We start from the raw sequence: 20,987 nt of genomic DNA, 5'->3' as shown, positions 1-20,987 counted from the left end.
ACAGTAACGAAGTATTTGTACTCCGTTACATTACAACACTAGTAGAGTGTCACCCAAATGAGGATGAGGTTCCCTTCTGAGTCTGGTTCCTCTCAAGGTTTCTTCCTCTTATCATCTCGGGGAGTTTTTCCTCACCTTCAGCATGTTCATTAGGGATAGGGTCAGATATATAGTATTGTAAAATTTTAGTTTAATATTTTTAAATTAATTTTAAACTTTAATTGTATATATTAATTAATTTATTTTTATCCTTATTTATTTTTTCCCTTATTATTGTATATTTACAGTCGTATGCAAAAGTTTAGGCACCCCTGACATGTTCCATGATTTTCACGTATAAATATTTGGGTGTTTTATCAGCAATTTCATTTTGATCTATCAAATAACTGAAGGACACTAAAGTATTTCAGTAATGAAATGAGGTTTATTGGATAAACAGAAAATGTGCAATGCATCAAAACTGAATTAGACAGGTGCATAAATTTGGGCACCCCAACAGAAAAATCACATCATTATTTAGTAGAGCCTCCTTTAGCAGACATAACAGCCTCTAGATGCTTCCTACTGTATAGCCTGTAATGAGTGTCTGCATTCTGGATGAATGTATTTTGGACCATTCCTCCTTACAAAACATCTCCAGTTCACTTAGGTTCTGTTCTGATGCATATTGCACATTTTCTCTTAATCCAATAAACCTCATTTCACTACTGAAATATTACTTTAGTGTCCTTCAGTTATTTGATTGATCAAAATGAAATTGCTTATAAAACACCCAAATATTTATACATGAGAATCATGGAAATTGTCAGGGGTGCCTAAACTTTTGCATACAACTTTTTCTTTTCTTTTCTTTTTCTCTCTCTTCTGGTATACTTGTGTAAAGACTTCTGCTTTGAGACAATGGGAATCGTTAAAGCGCTATACAAATCAATTGAATTGAATTAAAACTCACACTGATGCTGTACAAATGAAACATGATTTATGGTCTTAGTCACAAGAGAACATCACTTTTAAATTGACTGGACCAGCAGAAGGGACTGTTGTACTGTTCACACTTCTAGGTTTGTGTAGCCTTCATAAGGGAGCTTTATTTTAAATACATCCAAGTAGACGTTTGAGCTTTCGTGATGCCTCTGTGTTAGAATTTTGATAATAAACGCTTTATCTCAGCTTTGACCTGGATGAAGAGCTGCATAATCACTGTATTAAGTTTAATACAGAGGAAGTGCACGTGTATGTAGTCAGTGTGTCACTGCTGGTGACTGGAAGGAGACATCTATCCACTGAAGCTGAAATGACCACGATGGTGTGTGAATCACTTCTGATACTCAGCTTGGAATCCTCATCAAAGTTCTTCAAGAAAATTCATCACATCTTCACAGCATTAACAAAGATGAGGTGAAAATGTTTCCACTGCAAGTGAAAGTGATCATTCTAGTGTTTCTGTGGTAAGATTACCTGCATCTCCATGCTCCAGCTTTACACTGTGAGCTGTTTGTCCTCTTACAGTCTTCACTCAGGGACAATCAGACTGGAGACGGGTGTGTGAGGACAAGGTGACTCGGATTGGAATAAATGACGTGAAGTGAGTGATTTTTGCATTAGACTAATTATAATGTACACATGAGCATGTAGCTACAGCTCTCCATGGGAAGCTTCAGTAATTCAGTTGTCATGGCAACAGAAATCCCCTAATGGGGCTAAGCAGAAGTAATGCTGAGATACATGCTAACTGATCTACTAGCACAGGGATGATGCTAATAGTGCACACTAAATAAAGTGTGTGTGGGTGTGTGTGGGTGTGATGTCATGTACAGAATAAATCTGTGTGTTAACTCTGTGCTTGATCTCCCTCACAGTCAGCAGACAGATTCTGATTGGCTGTTGAGGGAACACTGATTTTGTCTGTTTCTCACTTCAGAGCTCTGTTTTCAGAATTATTGACAACCTGTAAAAGATCTTGGTTTCCTTCATGTTCCTGTGTGTTACTTATTGTGAACATGGTCATGTGTTTACTGTTCATCACCCGTTTGAACACTGTGGGCGTGGCCAATGTTTAATATTATTATCAGATGTGGGAATAACTTTGGCTTCCTGACCTGTAAACAGCTACAACAGTCCAGATGATCACACTTGGTGCTTTTCCCTGGATCAGCAGGGATGGAGCTTCCAGGCAGTTTGGGCATCCAATCAGTATGTCATCACAAGTTTATAACATTTATCATAAAATACTGCTTTAATTACAAAAACTAATAATAGCAGATGGGTAGCAAAGTAGGCTAACAGTAGAATTTGCTAAGTACTGAGAAATGACTAGCAGTAAGTTAAGCTAACATAAAGCTAACTGTGTGTGTGTGTGTAATATGTTACGGTTCTGTTAATTCTAATGTTTTGTCTGAGCCTTTGAGGGTGTGTGAATAAACACAATTATGCCTTTGAATGAATTAAAATGGAATCACTGGGTCAAATGTGAAATCTTACTTTATTGGGTTTTATTTAAAGATATATTTAAAGGTGGTGTGTGAGTCAGGATGTAGTGAGTTAGTTACTGAGTAAAAAAAGATTTCTAGATCATTCTTTTGTACTTTGTTGTTTCTTTACTGTTAATAAAAAGTTAATAATGAAAAGAAATGAAGCTTTTGGTTCTTTGTTCTGTCTGCAGCCTCCGTTACAGCACTGAGACACTGACAAGTGATTGGCTGATCAGATCATGAGCAGGTGTGTTTGTGTCTATTGAAGAAGTAATGAAACAGCGCCATCTTCCGGGATTATGTGGTACTGCAGGAAGCATTTAAGGTGGAACAAAAATTAGTGAAAAAATGCGCATTAAATCATAAGCACATTAATATCGCAATAATGCATATCAATAACTTTGTTATTAATGAATTACTGCCTGTGTGTGTGCGCGCGCGCGCGCGTGTGTGTTGTAGCTGTGTGTTGAGGCGGCGCCTTTTACTGCAGGGTGGGACAGCCACACATACACACACACACACACACACACACAGCACCGCTGTGGAACGCCGATCAGACACACATCATTGGTGTGTGAGACGAGGATCTAAGGTAAGTATCCGCAATAATCTAATTAATAAGCTCTAATTTTAGCTTTTGTGTGTGTGTGTTAGAATGAAGCATCTTCATTCTTTACGTGAACCTGATGATGATGATGATGATGATGATGATGCTGCGATCCAGGACGCGGTGTATCAAAGGTGTAAAAACCGGAAGTCACAGCGCGTTAACGGACTAAACATTTAATTGTGATTAGAAAATGATCAGAGACACAGTGTGTGTGTGTGTGTGTGTGTGTGTGTGTGTGTGTGTGTTATTCAGTCTGAGCATCTGCAGGCCTTCATAATTCTCATAAATCTGTGCGCGCGCGCTTGAATAAACGCTTGAAAACATATAAACATTTGTATTTAGTTTATATATAATACATTGTTAGCAGTTTACATGTTTTGCGGTGGATGTGGAGAAAATCCATCACCAATCCATAACACCGACAAATCCGGACATGCTGACGTCATTGAGGTAGAATTAATCTGTTTTAATGTTGAGAAATAAAAGATTTAGGATTTAGTTCACACACATACACACACACACACACACACACACACACACACACACACACGTTAATCTGAACTTGTTAACAATCATTCCATGTGTGTTCCAGTGGACACCCAACACACGTTAGATGAGTGGAAATCATGTTTCTCTTAAATTCACATCATAACGTTATTAGAAAAATAAATACATTCTGATTCAGTTTCAGCTAAATGTAAGTAATATATTTCTTAAAAATTTAAAAAAGTATTTCTTTAAAATTTCAGTTTCTTTGAAAGTATTACAAAACGATTATTAATAATACTTAATAATTAATAATAATTACTAATCTTAATTTATTAAGGAATTCTTTTTAAATTGTAAAAGAAATTAATAATTTCCTTACTTTTAATAAATTCTTAAATCTATCAACAGATTAACCTTACAGCTTTAATGAAGTCTTTCTTCTTCTCTGAGATTCTCTAACACACAACAGGTCAAGGAATGAAATGAAGTACTGGAATGAACAGAGTAGTTATGATTACAGCTCACAGCTTTACAGAATCCAGTTAGGGAAGTGTTAGCTCAATAGTTAATGTGTTGGGCTACTGATCAGAAGCTTGTGAGTTCAAATCCAAGGTCCACTTGTCACTGCTGGGTCCCTAAGAAAGAACATCTGTGTGTCAGAGTTAAGCAGGAGGAAGTTAGTAAGCATCCACTGTCTAATGTCGTTCACATCTGACTTAGCTGAAACATATAGCTGTGTGTCATCAGCATAACAGTGGAAGCCAATACCATGTTTACAAATAATTGCACCAAGGGAGAAATACAGGGAGAAAATCAATGGGCCTAAAACAGAACCTTGCGGAACACCGAACATTACTTTAGTTTTTTTTAGAGTGGTCACCATTTAGATCTACAAACTGATATCACTCACTCACTCATTTTCTACCGCTTATCCGAACTACCTCAGGTCACGGGGAGCCTGTGCCTATCTCAGGCGTCATCGGGCATCAAGGCAAGATACACCCTGGATGGAGTGCCAACCCATCGCAGGGCACACACACACTCTCAATCGCACACTACGGACAATTTTCCAGAGATGCCAATCAACCTACCATGCATGTCTTTGGACCGGGGGAGGAAACCGGAGTACCCGGAGGAAACCCCCGAGGCACGGGGAGAACATGCAAACTCCACACACACAAGGCGGAGGCGGGAATCGAACCCCCAACCCTGGAGGTGTGAGGCAAACGTGCTAACCACTAAGCCACCGTGCCCCCCCTCGAACTGAACTGACCTGAGCCAGGAGAGGGCTGTCCCTTTAACACCAACAACATGTTCTAGCCTATCAAGTAGAATAACATGGTCAATGGTATCAAAAGCTGCACTAAGATCCAGTAACACCAGCAAAGAGACACAACCCTGATCAGAGGCCAGTAACAGGTCATTTACCACTTTAACCAGCGCTGTCTCTGTGCTATGATGAGGTCTAAATCCTGACTGATACATTTCATGAATATTATTCCTAACATAAGTGCGGTGTATGACCTTTTCTAGGATCTTGGCTGAAGGTCAACTTATGTAATGAGGGGTTTTAATTTTCTAATTTGCTCATTTTCATGGTGACATGACTCTACCTCACTAACCTTACTTATGTATCTCACAGTAACAAGCGAATACTGTCAGACTGAAAGTGTGTTGTATGAGACAGAAACTACTGTCACTATTTAGTCTCCTCTTGTTTCCCAGAATGCTCAGTAGCTGGTGGGTGAATTAAAGATGAGTGTGACATCATGGTTTTTGGTAAGCAGCTCCGGCACTCGTCACCGGTTGCCGCGGGAGATGATCTTCGTAGGTCGTGAGGACTGTGAGCTTATGCTGCAGGTGAGATGTCATAAAATACACACAAACCGCTGTGTGACTAACTGAACATCTGTTCATTTATCTCTCTGAAACTGTCCAGTTTTTGGATCAGCTGTATTGATATCATCTATAACATATTAATAATAAGATGTCTGTCTGTCTGTCTGTCTGTCTCTCTCTCTCCCTGTCTCACCCTTCCTGTTTTACTCTCTCAGTCCCGCAGTGTTGATAAACAGCATGCTGTGATTAACTACAATGCTGCTACTGATGAGCACTTGGTGAAAGATCTGGGCAGTTTAAATGGGGTAAAGTTAATCTCTCCACTTAGCTTGTAACATCATTTGATTCTTTGTTAAATTATAGGATCCCATGATAAGTGCACTGTCACATGCAGTAACTGAAGTTGTCTCTCAAACACCAAAGTCCTTATAAAGAGTACTCACCTGCACTGTATGCCTAAAAGTATGTGGACACCTGACCTTTATATGTGGACACCTCTATAATGTTTGACATCTCATTCCAAAACCACAGGCCTTGCAGCAACATCTCTCACCCCTCTGGGAAGGCTTTCTACAAGATACTGGAGTGTGTTTTTGGGAACTTTTGTCCATTCAGTCAAAATAGCATTTGTGAGGCTAAACAGTGCTGTTGGACAGGGAAGCCAGATCTGTGCTGGCTGGATTTCCTCCATATCAAACTCCCCAAACCTTGTTTTTATGGATCCTGCTGTAGGGACACTGGAGATGCTGAAACAGGAAAGGGCCTTCCCCAAACTGTTGCCACATGCAATTTATGTAAAATGTCTTTGTATACTGTATCAGTAACGTTCATCTTCACTTTAAAATAAGGGGCCTGGGCAGTGGTGACTGCTGAGGATAATAGATGGGAGAATGAAAACTGAATATTGATAGGTTGACAATTAAAATATTAAGGTGAAGCAATACGTTATGTTATGATGTCTGCTACTTCTTATTATTATTATAATTGTTATAAATAATATTAATAATAATCAGCAGCAGAGACGGATATTCAGGTAATGAGACATTAACAAGAAGAGCTTTAGATAAAAAAGATCTTATATTAACAGTCCTAGTGATCAAAGGTTAGGGTTACTCTAATTTTATGTTAATAAGGTTACTAAAACAATTTTTTAACAATTTAATTACTTAACAGTAATGGATAATGGCAGGTTAAGAGGCTAAGAAGGGAAATTAATAAAAATATGTTTTTAGCATAGATTTAAAAACTTAAACAGACAGAGCATTTTTGATGTCTGAATCCACAAATAAGGAGCAGCTACTGCAAACGCTCTATCACCTTTCGATTTAAGGTGAGATCTAAGGACGTGTAAGAGACCTTGTTTAGAAGACCTAAGGGACCTTAGTGCTGAGTAAGAATGAATTAGGTCTGTAATGTAAGAAGGTGCCTTTCCCATTATTTTCTTTGAAAACAATTAAAATAACCTTGAACTGAATTCTAAAATTAATTGGTAGCCAGTGAAGAGAGGCCAAATCTTGGGTGTTATGTGTTCTGCAGACGAGCTATAGAGGATCGAGGAAGAACGATATATTAGGACTAATAATAGTCCAGAAGTAATAAAGGCATAAATAACCTTCAACAAGTCATTGAAGTTCAGAATCGGTCTGGAAATTATTCTTAACTGGTAATAACTGTCCTTGACAAAAAAGCTAATTTGTTTGTCAGAACAGAATTCAGAATTAAAAAGAAACCCCAATTTTTTTACATATGACTTTACGTATAGAGCAAGATTTTATTACTGGTCATGTGGCTTCTTTTCTTGGAGGGACGCATAATAATCACATCAGTTTTATCTTTGTTAAGCTGTAGGATATTATTTGCCATCCAGCTTTTAATATCTTCGAACCAGTCCAAGAGGGCCTGTAGTGTGGCTCCAGATTTTTAAGGGAGGGTAATGCAGAAAGTTCTAGATTTCTTTATAATATTTAAAACTGGGAGCATTTATAGGTTGAAAAGTCGAACCCTCAGGGACACCACACGTGACAGGTGGAAGAAGAAGAAAACTGACCTATAGCCACCAAAAACGTCCTGGATCAATACTTTGTAAGTTCAAACAATATTGCGTGTGCAGAAATACTGGAATGAACACAGTATTATAGCAGCAGTTACATCAGTTGAAATGTGAGACAGAATGTGCAAAGAGCATAAAACAGTGTGCAAAACAGCATGTAAACAGTTTGATGGATGTAAATTGGAAGAGTGTGTATTTGGTGTAGGCCTGTGCAGTCCATACAGGTGATATGCATGTGGGTATTGTGCTCAGTACAGTTCAGTTCAGTTATTAAGGAGCCTGATGGCTTGTGGAAAGATATGTGGGGTGATATGTTCATATCTTCTGGTTCTAGGTAGGACTCTATCTGCTGTGTTCTGGACTAACTGGAGCTTGTTTATGCTCCTACTGGAACATCCATACAGTAAAGCATTACAATAATCCAACCTAGAGGTAACAAATGCATTATTCTTATGTAGGTCTGAACATAACTTGGGTCGCGGTCAGTGAAATTAAGTCAGTCTCTTGAAGGGGATTAAAACGGTCTAAATACTGATCAAAAACAGAAATATTATCAAAGGCATTATCTAGCAAATTGTTTGGTATTAAACGAATGGACTGAATTTTATGCATGACGTTACCAATATTGCCACTGAAATAATTCATGAAGTCGTTACTGCTACAAATAGATGGTGTTTCGACAGTGTTTTTATTCCTACTTAATTTTGCTACAGTATTAAATAGAAATGTAGGATTATTTTTGTTATCTTCAATAAGGCTGGAGAAATACACCGATCTAGCAGCACTAAGAGATTTATTGTAGCTATGAAGGTTTTCATTCCATGCTGATCAAAATACTGAGCATTTAGTTTGATGCCATTTACGTTCTAATTTCCTAGCTGATTGTTTTAAAGTTTGTGTTTTGTCATTGTACCGGGGTGCGAGTTTTTTCTTTCTAATTACTTTCCTTTTTAAGTGGAGCTACAATATCAAGGGTGTAGTGAAACACTGACTCTAAATAGTCAGTCACATGATCAAGTTCTGTGGGTCAGATGATGATCAGATCATGGATAATAATTCTGGGAGACTGTTGGTAAATCTCTCTGCAGTAGTGGATGTAAATGTACGTTTAACACGGTGACGTGGCAAATTGCAAATATCGTCTCCGAAGTGCAATTTAAATTAAATGAGATAGTGGTCAGAGATAGCTTCTGATGGAGACACTGTGACTATATTTTCTATATTTAATATGAGGGTTAGAACGAGGTGTGAACAAGAGAGTGACCTCCATTATGAGTGGGTCCTATTACATTTTGTTTAACCTCTACTGTATCTAAGATGGAAACAACTGCTGTTCTCAGAGGATCTTCTAACTTCTCAAATTAAATATTAAAGTCTCCAACAATTACTGCTTTGTCTAAAGAAACAACTAGGTTTGAAATGAAATCTGCAAATTCTCAGAGGAATTCAGAATATGGTAAATAACAATAACAATAATAGGAACTGACTCAGTAGACTTATTTTTGTGGCTACATATGTTATGTTAGTATGAAGAACTTCTAATGAGTTAAACATGTGTCTAGATTCTTGCTTGACATTGAGCTTATCATCATGAATAACTGCAACACCTCCTCCCCTGCCTGTTAGGTGTGACTGATGTATGTAACTATAACTGGGTGGACAAGCTTAGTTTTATGTGGCAAACTCGTTTGGTTTGACCCATGTTTCTGTTAAACACAAAACACTAAACCTCTGATCAGTAATCATTTCATTAGCCATAAGAGCTTTAGATGCAAGAGATCTTATATTTAACAGTCCTAGCTTCAAAGGTGCTGGCTGTGCATTCACTATGATCTAATTTTATACTAATAAGGTTACTAAAAATTTTTTCGGAGAGTTTATAGTTTTTATTTTGCTTGGGAAACAGACACAGTCTCTATATAGTGAACCCTGGGTGACGACTCACTGCAGCTAGCAGATGTCGGATTAGCCTGCTTGTCTGCTCCCTGGCCCTGGCTCCAGATTGTTACTGATTAACTAGGCCTGTTCATACACTATGAGCTTTGCTGCAAGAAATGAGAGCAGCGCCTCTTGAGCAAAAATGCTCCAATTATCTGTGAAGCCCACATTGTTAGGTGACCATAAACTGCTGTAAGCTACATCGCCACGCCGCATTGGGATGGGGCCAGAGCACACTACAGCATTGGACATTGCCTTTGCTAATTTACACACCTCTACAATATTACTCTCAGTAATTTCTGACTGATGAAGGCATATATTGTTAGCTCCTTTGTGGAAAACTACCTTCGAGTACCTATGCTTGCCTAAGACCATAAGATTACCTGCTATGTCCGGTGCCCTGGCTCCTGGAATTCACATAACCAGTGCTGCTGGAGCCCCTAAAAACATGCCTTAAGATGGAGTCACCTATAACCAGAGCTCTTTCAGGTTTCTCAGCGGTGCTTCACTGAGGAGAGCAAACCTGTTACAACGTGAAGCGGAGAGGAATGGTGCTAGCCTTAGCGTTAGCTTTGGCTTTGCGACTATGCCGCTGAGTCGTCACCCATTTGCCACGCTGTGAAGGCTCTAATGCCGGAGTTGGAGTGTTACTAACTCCACCTAAGGCATCCAGATTTTCCCCTACAGAAATTACATTACTATCGCTATCCCTCTTTGGTGTCTGGATATGCACCTCTAAAGCTAAGATCTTCTCCATCAGAGAGCTAATTAAAATACACTAATTACAAGTAAAATTAACGCTGATAACAGAGAAAGACTTAATAAACATCATGCAGCTCACACACTGGACAAGCTGAAAGTTTGCTATTGTTAATTATTACGTACCTTTAACTTGAATTAGATCGGAATATTAAAAAGATCCAAAGAGTGTTTATTCCGCTAGCTGTTTGAAGACAGGAAACAAAGAAGCGTACCCCGAAAAAGAGGAATAAAATGAACTGCGATTGAAAAGTAGAGAATTTAATAAACAAAAGAGGAATATTAACCAAAAAGAGAAAAAAAACAGTATAATTTCAACACCAAGACAGGCATGAAAACATGCAGCAAACAATTTCATGTGGGCTTTAGGTAATTGGTGTAGTTTTGGTATTGGTGTACCTGAGCTCTTGAGTAGTATCAAGTATCAAATTTTATTTGTCACATACACATACATACAAACGTGCAGTGAAATGCTTTTTGAATCTGTCCGGTATTCAAGCATAAGGAATGAAATTAGGTATAAAAAATATAACCAAAAGGAGGTAAAAAAAAAGTAGAAAAAACTATATAAAAAAAATATATATAAAATAAGAAAATATGAAAATATAAGTGAAAAAAATACATAAATATACATACATGCATATGGTTTTAATTATTGTTCTTAAAGTGTCCATATGCAGTATGGTGTGTATAAGGTGTATAAAGTAGCACTGTGCTGTGCAAGTCCAGAGTTAAAGTGACAGTCCAGCATTACAGTGACAGTGCAAAAAGATGTGCAGAAAAACAGTGAAGATGGAAGGAAAGGTCCAGTACTAGATCCAGATCCTGGGTGTTTCCTGGTTTAGACTCCGAATGGCCTGCAGGAAGAAGCTTCTCCTCATTCTCTCTGTGTTTGCTTTCAAGGAGCAGAAGCGTTTCCCTGAACGCAACAAAGAAAAGAGTCCATTGTTGGGATGCTGAGATCCTTTACAATCTTCCTGGCTTAGGTCCGGCACCGCGTGCTGTAGATGTACAGCAGGTCAGGGAGCTCGGTGTGGATGGTGGGTTCAGCTGACTGCACCACCCTCTGGAGAGCTCGCCTGTCCTGCATGGTGCTGTTCCCAAACCATGAAGTGATGCTACCCATCAGGATGCTCTCAATGGAGCAGGTGTAGAAAGTCTTTAGCACCTGAGAGGGTAGTTTGAAGTCCCTTAAGCGTCTGAGATGGTACAGACACTGCCGGGCCTTCTTCACCAGGGTGTTAATGTGACAGGACCAAGACAGGTTCTGTGTGATGTGAACACCCAGGTACCGGAAACTGTCCACTCTCTCCACTGGGGTCCCGTTGATGTTTAGCAGTTGGTATGACTGCTCCTGCTTTGTGCTGAAGTCCACTATCAACTCCTTAGTCTTGCTGATGTTCAGGAGAAGATTGTTCTCCTGGCACCATCTCTCCAGGTTTTTAGTCTCCTGTAGGTAGGCCGTCTCGTCATTGTTGGAGATCAGGCCCACCACAACAGTGTTGTCAGAAAACTTGATGATGATGGTGGTGGAGTTGGAAGTGGCCACACAGTCATATGTGTACAGTGAGTACAGCAGGGACTCAGAACTCCAGTGCTGAGGGTGAGGGTGGATGAGGTGTGTTTGCCCACCCGTACGGCTTGTGGCCTGTCTGTCAGGAAGTTGGAGATCCATTGACACAGAGTCCCAGGACCTCCAACTTAGAGGTGAGCGTGGAGGGAATTATGGTGTTGAACGCTGAATTGTAGTCCAGAAACAGCATTTTTGCATAATTTCCTTTTCTGCAGTCCAGGTGGCTCATCGTGGTGTGGAGAAGATGAGCAATGGCGTACTCAGTAGAGCGGTTCTGGCGGTACGTGAACTGTAGTGGATCCAGTGTGTCTGGTAGTGATGCAGTGATGAAGTCTCTGACCAGTCTTTCGAAGAACTTCTTCACTTCTGAGGTCAGGGCTACAGGGCAGTAATCATTGAGGCAGGAAGGCTGGGGTTTCTTTGGGACAGGAACAATGGTGGACTGTTTGAAGCATGAGGGGACAACAGACTGTTCCAGTGAGAGGTTGAATATCTCAGTGAACACCGGTGTTAGCTGGTCAGTGCAGGCTTTCAGAACCTGACCTGTCATGGCATCTGGTCCTGCTGCCTTCCTGGTATTCACTCTTCCGAATGCCCTCCTCACATCATGCTCCGAGATGGTGAACGTGTTTACCTCTCCAGCTCTCTCAGCATGCATGCTGTTTGCAATGTTAGAGTGGTTAGCTGCAGCCTCGAAGTGAGCATAAAAGATGTTTAGCTTGTCTGCCAGAGAAGCGTTCACATTCCCCATTCTAGAAGCTTGTGTTCTATAGTCCGTGATGTTCCTTAGTCCCTGCCACAGGCTCCTAGAGCCACCATGTTGGAACTGTGACTCTAGTTTCCTCCCGTAGCGCCGCTTTGCTTCCTTCACCACACTGCGCACACTGTAAGATGCAGCCTTGTACTCAACCATGTCCCTGGTGGCGAGCCCCGTGTTGTAGGCAGCGGAGCAGGATCTCAGAGCATCGCAGATGGTTTTATCTACCCACGGCTTCTGGTTGGGAAATGTTCTGATGGTGGTTTTCTGCACCGTATCATCCGCTAGTTTCCACAGGTGATGTGCTGCTGAAAGGTCAGTAGTGCTCGCTTGAGGTTGGCACTGTTAAAGTCTCCCACCACAATGAGCGCAGCGTCCTGATGCTGTGTTTGGTGTAGCGTTACATTTACATTTACATTTACAGCATTTGGCAGACACCCTTATCCAGAGCGATGTACATAAGTGCTTAAATCTCTAACATTGGATACATTAATGCTGGCTCACTAGGTTACATACTTAAGATACCATTAGTTTAAAACATTGTTCAGAGTTACAATGAAAAAGTGTCAGTTTTTTTTTTTTCAAAAGATAGGAAAGAAGTGCTAGTTGAAGTGTTTCTGAATAAGGAGGTCTTCAACCGCTGTTTGAAAATAGCCAGTGACTCAACTGTCCAGACTTCTAGGGGAAGTTCATTCCACCACCTTGGTGCCAGAACAGAAAAGAGTCTTGTAGTATACTTGCCTCTTACCCTGAGACATGGTGGAACCAGTCAAGTTAGTGTTTGCAGTGTCTGTGTCCGCTTGAGGTGGAATATAAACGGCACTGACTGTGAACGAGCTGAATCCCTGAGGTAGATAGAAGGCCGACATTTGATGGTCAGTAGTTCTAGATTTGGTGTGCAGGAGCGTGGAAGAGGAACGATGCTCACGCTGTCACACCAGTGGTTGTTCACCATCAGACACACTCCACCTCCCCTTGACCTCCCCGACTCCAGTGTTCTGTCTATGAAAAACTCGGCCGGCTGGATGGCGTGGTCCAAGCTGCCACTGCTGGGGCCCTGAGCCCATAACCCTCAATTGCACAGTTGTATATATTGAAATTACTTGTAAATCACTCTGGATAAGGGAATCTGCTAAATGCCATAAATGTAAAAACCGGGGGTCTCATTTATAAAACTGTGCATAGGATCCCTACTAAAAGTTTACGTGCACCCAAAAGCCAAAAATGGCGTACAAAAATATTCCGATTTATAAAAACGTGTGTACGCACACCTGTAAGCAATGTTCCCGCAGATGTGCGTACGTGAACCAGCCTCATATCCCGGCCCTGTATACGCCCATTTTTACACGCCCATTACATGCTCCACAACTGTGCGGGCACAAGAGTGGACCTCTTATAATGAGTTATAATGAGTTTCCTCTGCGCTCTGCGGGTTTAAAAATGGGGTGAAGAGCCAGCGTCTCAGGGGGTAGCCACTGTCGCCTGCAGGTTATAATCATATTAAAAGCAACATTGTTATAATTATATTAAAAACAAAACTTTTTAATATTGTTAAACATAAGCAAATTCATTTTCAGATGGTGCCCTTATAGTAACATGACTGTAGTCAATTGCGCCGATTACATTTGGGAAACCAGACATTGCTGCAAATTGCATTTTAATTTCGGCCTGTTCTCGCACAGTGTAGGGGAACCTGATGTATCGACTACCCATATTAAGTATACCATTCAAAACGACAGATATTATGGCACTCAGGGACGGCTGTGATATACCAGACCTATAGGGTGAGATGATAGATTCCAATAGAATTATTTCATATACAAAAAGGTCTTAGAGTCAAAACTGAGGATTACTTATAGTTTTTTTATATAAATAATTTACCTGTCTGCCAATTCCCGCTGGAAACAGCCGGTTGCCAAGAACCCCAGAGTGGTGAGGACTTTGTCCCATGGTACATGGTTTGGGACATGGTTCCGGCATGTTGCCCTCTCTAATACTGGACCCAATTCAGCACATAGATCCAAGAGCACAGCTCTAGGGAATCTAAATCGGCTTATTAGCCAGTCATCATCATGGTCCCTGAAAACTCGTTCTCTCCTTATTCTGCCCTCCAACAGTGCCAGCAGTGCCATCATGAAGCATTACATACCAGGGTCACAGGAGGATTTATATATTTCTAGCAATTAGACTGATCGTTAACACCCTGACAAAATCACAGAATTAATTTGTGGGTGAAAATTTAAGACGAAAATGTTATAGTGAACACATGCTTCTTCATGACGGTGTTGTAATGAACAACGTAATAGTTAGGACCGATGATGAGTAGCGATTGTGCTTCATGACTGTATTTGCAGACTTTGACATTTTATGATATATGTACATTAATGAAAGTATATTACACTGTGTTCTGCAGTTCTCTACTAAAAGGGTGTTTCATGCTATTCTGTATCACATGTAGTCGCGCCATCTTCTTCTGCGCTCCCGTTGTGGACAATGTGACTTAAGGCAGCGCTGATTATTATTATTATTATTCTTTAATACATTTTGAATTACTTTTGGATTTTACTAGATGTATATAGCCTAAAACAATCGGCACAAATAACACTTGGATTTAATCTTCATGATAATGTGGATATAACGTATGAAATGGAGTGAAAATTAAATGTCATTAATTCTTATAATCGTTCTTCCCACATTTATTTTCTACAATCTAACTTCAGTTCATGACCTCACCATCTGTGTCGCCAATTTCCTTTGTCTCCAGAATGTGCGTACGCACGTCTCAAAGTTTGCTTAAAGGTGCGCACATTCTCCCATCAAGTTTGTTTTTTATATATCACAACCTTTGCATGGGAACTGGTGTACGTACGTTTCCAGCCCCGTTTTGTGCGTACGCACGCTTTATAAATGAGACCCCAGAACTGGTGAAGGAGTGTCCATTTACATTTGGCTATAAAGCGTATATACAGTATCTCACAGAAGTAAGATCCCTTCTCCCTTCTGAATCCCCTCACATTTTTGTAAATATTTTATTATATCTTTTCATGTGACAACACTGAAGAAATGACACTTTTCTACAATGTAAAGTAGTGAGTGTACAGCTTGTATAACAGTGTAAATTTGCTGTCCCCTCAAAATAACTCAACACACAGCCATTAATGTCTAAACCATTGGCCACAAAGTGAGAAACCCCCTAGTGCCCCCTTTCCACCAGAAAGAACCCGGTGCTGGTTTTGAGCTAGTGCTGGTGCTGGTTTGAAGTTATACAGCAACGTTAGCGCAGCAAAGGCAAACACAAACACAACATTAACAATGGCGGATGTTGCTTTACTGTTAATGCTCATGGATTTGCGAACCTACATTGGCATCAAAATGCAGCAAATCCTGATTTAAAATTATTTAAAAATGGCTCTAACGACGTTCTCTTTTGTCTTGTTGGTAACAGTAACCCTGCCCCCAGCCCTTGATGCAAGCGTCTAAGCATCTAACCCTAACCCTAACCCTAACCCAAGTCAAGAGCAGCAATGTTTTGTTGCTACTTAAGAACCACTTTTCCTGGTTCAGAGATGGTGTTTTGGGTGTCAAAAAAGAAAGAACTGATTTTAAATTAGGCTCTGGCTCTGAACCAGCACTCAAACTACCCTGGTGGAAAATGGGCAATAGGTGAAAATGTACAATTAGCCATTGCAGCCAAAATGAAAATGAATTGCAGCCAAAATGAAAATGCAATTAGCCATTTTCTCTCCCTGGTGTAATGTTACAAGGTCTCAGGAGTGAATGAGGAGCAGGTGTGTTTAGCAGTTTAATAGGACAGGTTACACTCAGAAAAATTTAGTTTTTTGAAAAAAGAGTGCATGTGGTCAGGGATGTGGTAGCCTAGTGTTTAAGGTGTTGGATCACCAATCAGAAGGTTGTGAGTTCAATTTCCGCTTCCACCAGGCTGCCACTGCTGGGCCTCTGAGCAAGGCCCTTAACCCTCAATTGCTCAGTTGTATAAAAAAATGAGAGTCGCTCTGGATATGGGTGCCTGCCAAATGCTGAAAAATATAATGTAAATGTCAGCGTCATATCCAGAGGTTGTGTTTTGGAAATAAACGTATAAATGCTGCCAGCATTGCTGCAGAGGTTGAAGGGGTGGGGGGTCAGCCTGTCAGTGCTCAGACCATACACCGCACACTGCATGAAATTGGTCTGCATGACTGTCTGCTCAGAAGGAAGCCTCTTCTAAAGATGATGCACAAGAAAACCCACAAACAGTTTGCTGAAGGCAAGCAGACTAAGGACATGGATTATTGACACCATGTCCTGTGGTATGATGAGACCAAGATAAACTTATTAACAAGTCAAGTCAAGACAAGACAAGTCTACAGTCAAGCATGGAGGTGGGAGTGTTATGGACTGGGGCTGCATGAGTGATGCCCGTCACTGGGGAGCTACAGTTCATTGTGGGTACCATGAATGCCAACATGTACTGTGACATACTGAAGCAGAGCATGATCCCCTCCTTTCAGAGATTGGGCTTCAGGGTAGTATTCCAATATGATAACGACCCCAAATGCATCTCCAAGACAACACGTCCTTGCTAAAGAAGCTGAGGGTAAAGGTAATGGACTGGCCAAGCATGTCTCCAGCCCTAAACCCTATTGAGCATCTGTGGGACATCCTCAAACAAAAGGTGGAGGAGCACTAGGTCTCTAACATCCACTAGCTCAGTGATGTCATCATGGAGGAGTGGAAGAGGACTCCAGTGGCAACCTGTGAGGCTCTGGTGAACTCCATGCCCAAGAGGATTAAGGTAGTGCTGGAAAATAATGGTGGCCACACAAAATATTGAGACTTTGGGCCCAATTTGGACATTTTTTACTTAGGGGTGTACTCACTTTTGTGTCTAACGGTTTAGACATTAATGGCTGTGTGTTTACACTGTTATACAAGCTGTACACTCTACTTTAAATTGGAGCACAGAGTCATTTATTCAGTGTTGTCACATTAAAAGATATAAAATATTTACAAAAATGTAAGAGGTGTACTCACTTCTGTGAGATACTGTATATATAATTCTGTGTGTTTGTGTGTGTGTGTGATTTTTAGTGTTTGAGACAAAGTTTTAACACTCACTACATATGAAGTCTAACTCATATAAAAATGTGTCTCAATAATACAGTTTAACATTTAGAACTCAAAACCCTAAACCACTAATGTGTGTGTTTGTGTTTGTGTGTAGACCTTTGTGAATGACCTGAGGATTCCTGATCAGACATATATAACACTCAAACTGTCTGACATCGTTCGCTTCGGATATGATATCCTTCTGTGTATGTGTATGTAATTAAAAATATTTTAATTATTATATTAACCTGAAGTTGTAGCAGCTGTTCTGTATAGAGCTTCTCTGGTTTGTGTTATGTATGTGTGTGTGTGTGTGAGAGAGAGAGAGCAGTGTGTGTTTTTAGGAGAAGCAGATGTTTATTTTCACTATTTAACTTTAACTGTGAGAAACATTCCCATGTGTACATTCTGGAGCGAAGTCAACATCGAGTGCCAGAGGAGGCTCTGAAGGTCAGTTCATCTCACAAACACAATTTATTATTGTTGTTGTTGTTGTTGTTATCATTATAGAAGTGATTTTGTTCTGTGTGATAGTGTGTGATTAAGTGGTGTATAATGTGTGATGGGCTGTGGTATTGTGTGATGGTGTGTATGAGAGTGTGTGTGTGATGGTATGGGATGGTGTGTGAAAAGGGACACCAAGTGGTGTCTGTGACTTTGTGTGTGTGTGAGAGAGAGAGAAAGAGAGAGACGGTGTGTTATTGCCCCCTGTTGTTTCAGCATGAGAAATACACCAGCCAGCTGCAGATGGATTTAAAATCCTCTGAGTTGAAAAAGAAAGAACTGCAGGATGACAGGACGAAGACGGACAGGTCTGAACGCAAGAGTCTCACAGGTAAGACTGAGAGAGAGAGAGATATGGGGGGGGTCTTAGAATGATTCATTTATTAATGGTTTGTTAGTATTCTTCTTCTTCTTCTTCTTCTTAATTATTATTATTATTATTATTATTATTATTATTATTATTATATATTATTATATATTTCTGTTGTTATTGTGTGTGTGTGTGTGTGTGTGTGTACAGAAACCTCTGTGTGTCGCCCCACTCCTTTATACGGTCAGCCCTCATGGTGGGGAGAGGATGATACAGGTAGTAAAGATTTCATTAACGAAGGACGTAAAACAGATGATAGTCGAACAGGTATTTGTCTCACTTAACACCTCACTTAATATCTTACTTAAATGTGTGTAGTACGCTTGAGATGATTGCCACTACACAATGATTAAATACATGTCTCTATTGCTGTTCACTACAGATCACATGATGTACATATATTTCATTTTAATTTAATAATAAAATATGCAATAAAATTACAATATTGTCATCATTGTTGTCTACCACCCTCCTGGTCCCGCAGGAGACTTCCTGGCAGAAATTGACAAACTGCTCAGTACTTTCCCTTCTGACAGCAACTCCTCTGACAGTGCTTGGCGAACCTCCCCTCTGACAAGCTTCATTCTTCTTCCCTCCTGACTCTTCTGGACTCATTCGTCCTGACACTCAACAGCTACATCCCCATACACAAAGGAGGAAATGGTTTTCACCCGTTCTTCCCCAGCTACAGACATGACTGCTACCCCACTTCACATCTCCAATTATCACCTGGTTTGATTCACCATCACTCTCCTTATCCTACCTAAAACTAACTCTCACCCCCTGTCTCTTACTCGCCATAACCTCCACTCTGTCACCTCTTCTTCTGTAGCTTCTGGCACTCTTTCATCACTTTCTGATCCTAAGTCATTTTCCTCACTACCCTTGGACTCAGCCACAGACACTTTCCTCTCCTCTCTTTCCTCAATCATGGACTTCTCTGCCCTCTGTCCACTAATCCCAAGGCGGATGCCTTGTTTGCTCCTTGGCTTTCAGATGTGTTGCACAACAATCAAATAGAGCTAAGATCATCTGAGAGAAATTGGAAGAAATCACAACTTGATGCAGATCTTGACTCACACTGCTGGCCAAGTTTATCTCAGATGTAACTTCTGCCAGGACTTCCTTCAACAAGGAAAAGCTTGAAGCTTTGGCACAAGACCCTCGTAAGCTCCACAGCATCATCTCTTTTCTACTCAACCCCCCGACTCCACCTGCTTCATTCTTCCTGACTGCGGAAGACTTTGCTTCTTTTTACCATGAGAAGATTGAGAAAATCTGCAGGACCTTCACTTCTGTCCCGACTGCACCTACATCTCACAGTCAAGAGTCCCCTTACTCTTACTGTATGTTGTCACATTTCTCAACCGTAGCAGCAGAAGAGATTTTACAACTCATCCAGTGTTGCAATCCTACCACCTGCCCATTGGATCCAGTACCTTCCACTATGCTCCAGACCATCTCACAAGACCTTCTGCCCTTCATTACTACTATCATCAATGCATCCATAACATCTGGTCATGTGTCCTCATCCTCCTAGACCTTTCAGCAGCATTTGATAAGGTCAACCACAAGACTCTCTTCGGATTTGACAAGGAGTGTTGGGATTTGCAGATCAGCATGAGAACGATCCATATCAGCTAACATGGAGGGGAGCGACATCTGCTCCATGCAGTCTCTCCACTGGTGTCCCACATGGCTCCGTACTTGGTCCTCTTCTTTTCTCCCTGTATACACACTCTCTCGGTGAAGGTATTTCCTCACACAGGTTCTATTACCACTGCTATGCTGATGATACACAACTTATCTTCTCTTTCCCACCCTCAGATACCACTGCTTCTGTTCGAATCTCAGCATGTCTGGCAGACATATCATCATGGATGACTGCTCATCAGTTAAAGCTCAATCCTAGCAAAACTGAACTGCTGTTCATCCCAGGTGATTCATCCCCAGGTCATGATCTTGCTATGTCCCTGCATAACGATCTGATCTCCCCTTCAGCCACAGCTCGCAACCTTGGGTTAACCATGGACAATCAACTGTCCTTTTCCACTCATGTGACTCGCTCATGTCACTTTCTTCTCTACAACATTAGAAGGATTTGTCCATTTTTGTCCACACAGGCTGCTCAGGTACTTGTTCAGTCTCTTTTAATCTCAAGACTGGATTACTGCAACGCACTGCTGGCAGGTATACCTATGAATGCAATCCGTCCTCTGCAAATGATCCAAAATGCAGCTGCACGGCTTGTTTTCAACCTGCCAAAGTTCTCGACATACCACTCTGCTGCTGCGATCCCTTCACTGGCTTCAGGTAGCTGCACGCATCAGATTCAAAACACTGATGCTTTCCTACAAAACCAAAAATGGACCATCTCCCTCTTACCTCAAAGCCCTCATCACTCCTCACACTGCACCTTGCACCTTTAGAGCTACCAGCACTGCTCAACTGGTCCCACCATATCTCAGGGTAAGAAGTAAGTAAATTACAAGACTCTTTTCTGTTCTGGCACCAAGGT

The 20,987-nt window shown here is 40.8% G+C and overlaps 1 protein-coding gene across 2 annotated transcripts in view; it reads left to right on the top strand.

The window, feature by feature from the left end:
• Nucleotides 1-785: 785 nt before the first annotated feature.
• The window catches only part of cep170bb (centrosomal protein 170Bb), a 34,674-nt gene continuing 14,472 nt past the window's right edge, over nucleotides 786-20,987 (top strand). For both annotated transcript variants that reach the window (XM_060865996.1, XM_060865995.1), the window contains exons 1-8: nucleotides 786-2,193; nucleotides 2,663-3,063; nucleotides 5,296-5,430; nucleotides 5,625-5,714; nucleotides 17,711-17,791; nucleotides 17,989-18,045; nucleotides 18,316-18,430; nucleotides 18,620-18,736. In XM_060865996.1, the coding sequence (XP_060721979.1) occupies nucleotides 5,326-5,430; nucleotides 5,625-5,714; nucleotides 17,711-17,791; nucleotides 17,989-18,045; nucleotides 18,316-18,430; nucleotides 18,620-18,736 (565 nt within the window). In that variant the 5' untranslated portion in view covers nucleotides 786-2,193; nucleotides 2,663-3,063; nucleotides 5,296-5,325. The remainder of the gene's footprint in view (nucleotides 2,194-2,662; nucleotides 3,064-5,295; nucleotides 5,431-5,624; nucleotides 5,715-17,710; nucleotides 17,792-17,988; nucleotides 18,046-18,315; nucleotides 18,431-18,619; nucleotides 18,737-20,987) is intronic.

The sequence above is a fragment of the Tachysurus vachellii genome, chromosome 3, assembly GCF_030014155.1.
Source record: "Tachysurus vachellii isolate PV-2020 chromosome 3, HZAU_Pvac_v1, whole genome shotgun sequence".
Classification (NCBI taxonomy): Eukaryota; Metazoa; Chordata; class Actinopteri; order Siluriformes; family Bagridae; genus Tachysurus; species Tachysurus vachellii.
Note: the sequence above shows the minus strand (reverse complement) of the source record. Positions and strands in the feature narration are given on the sequence as shown.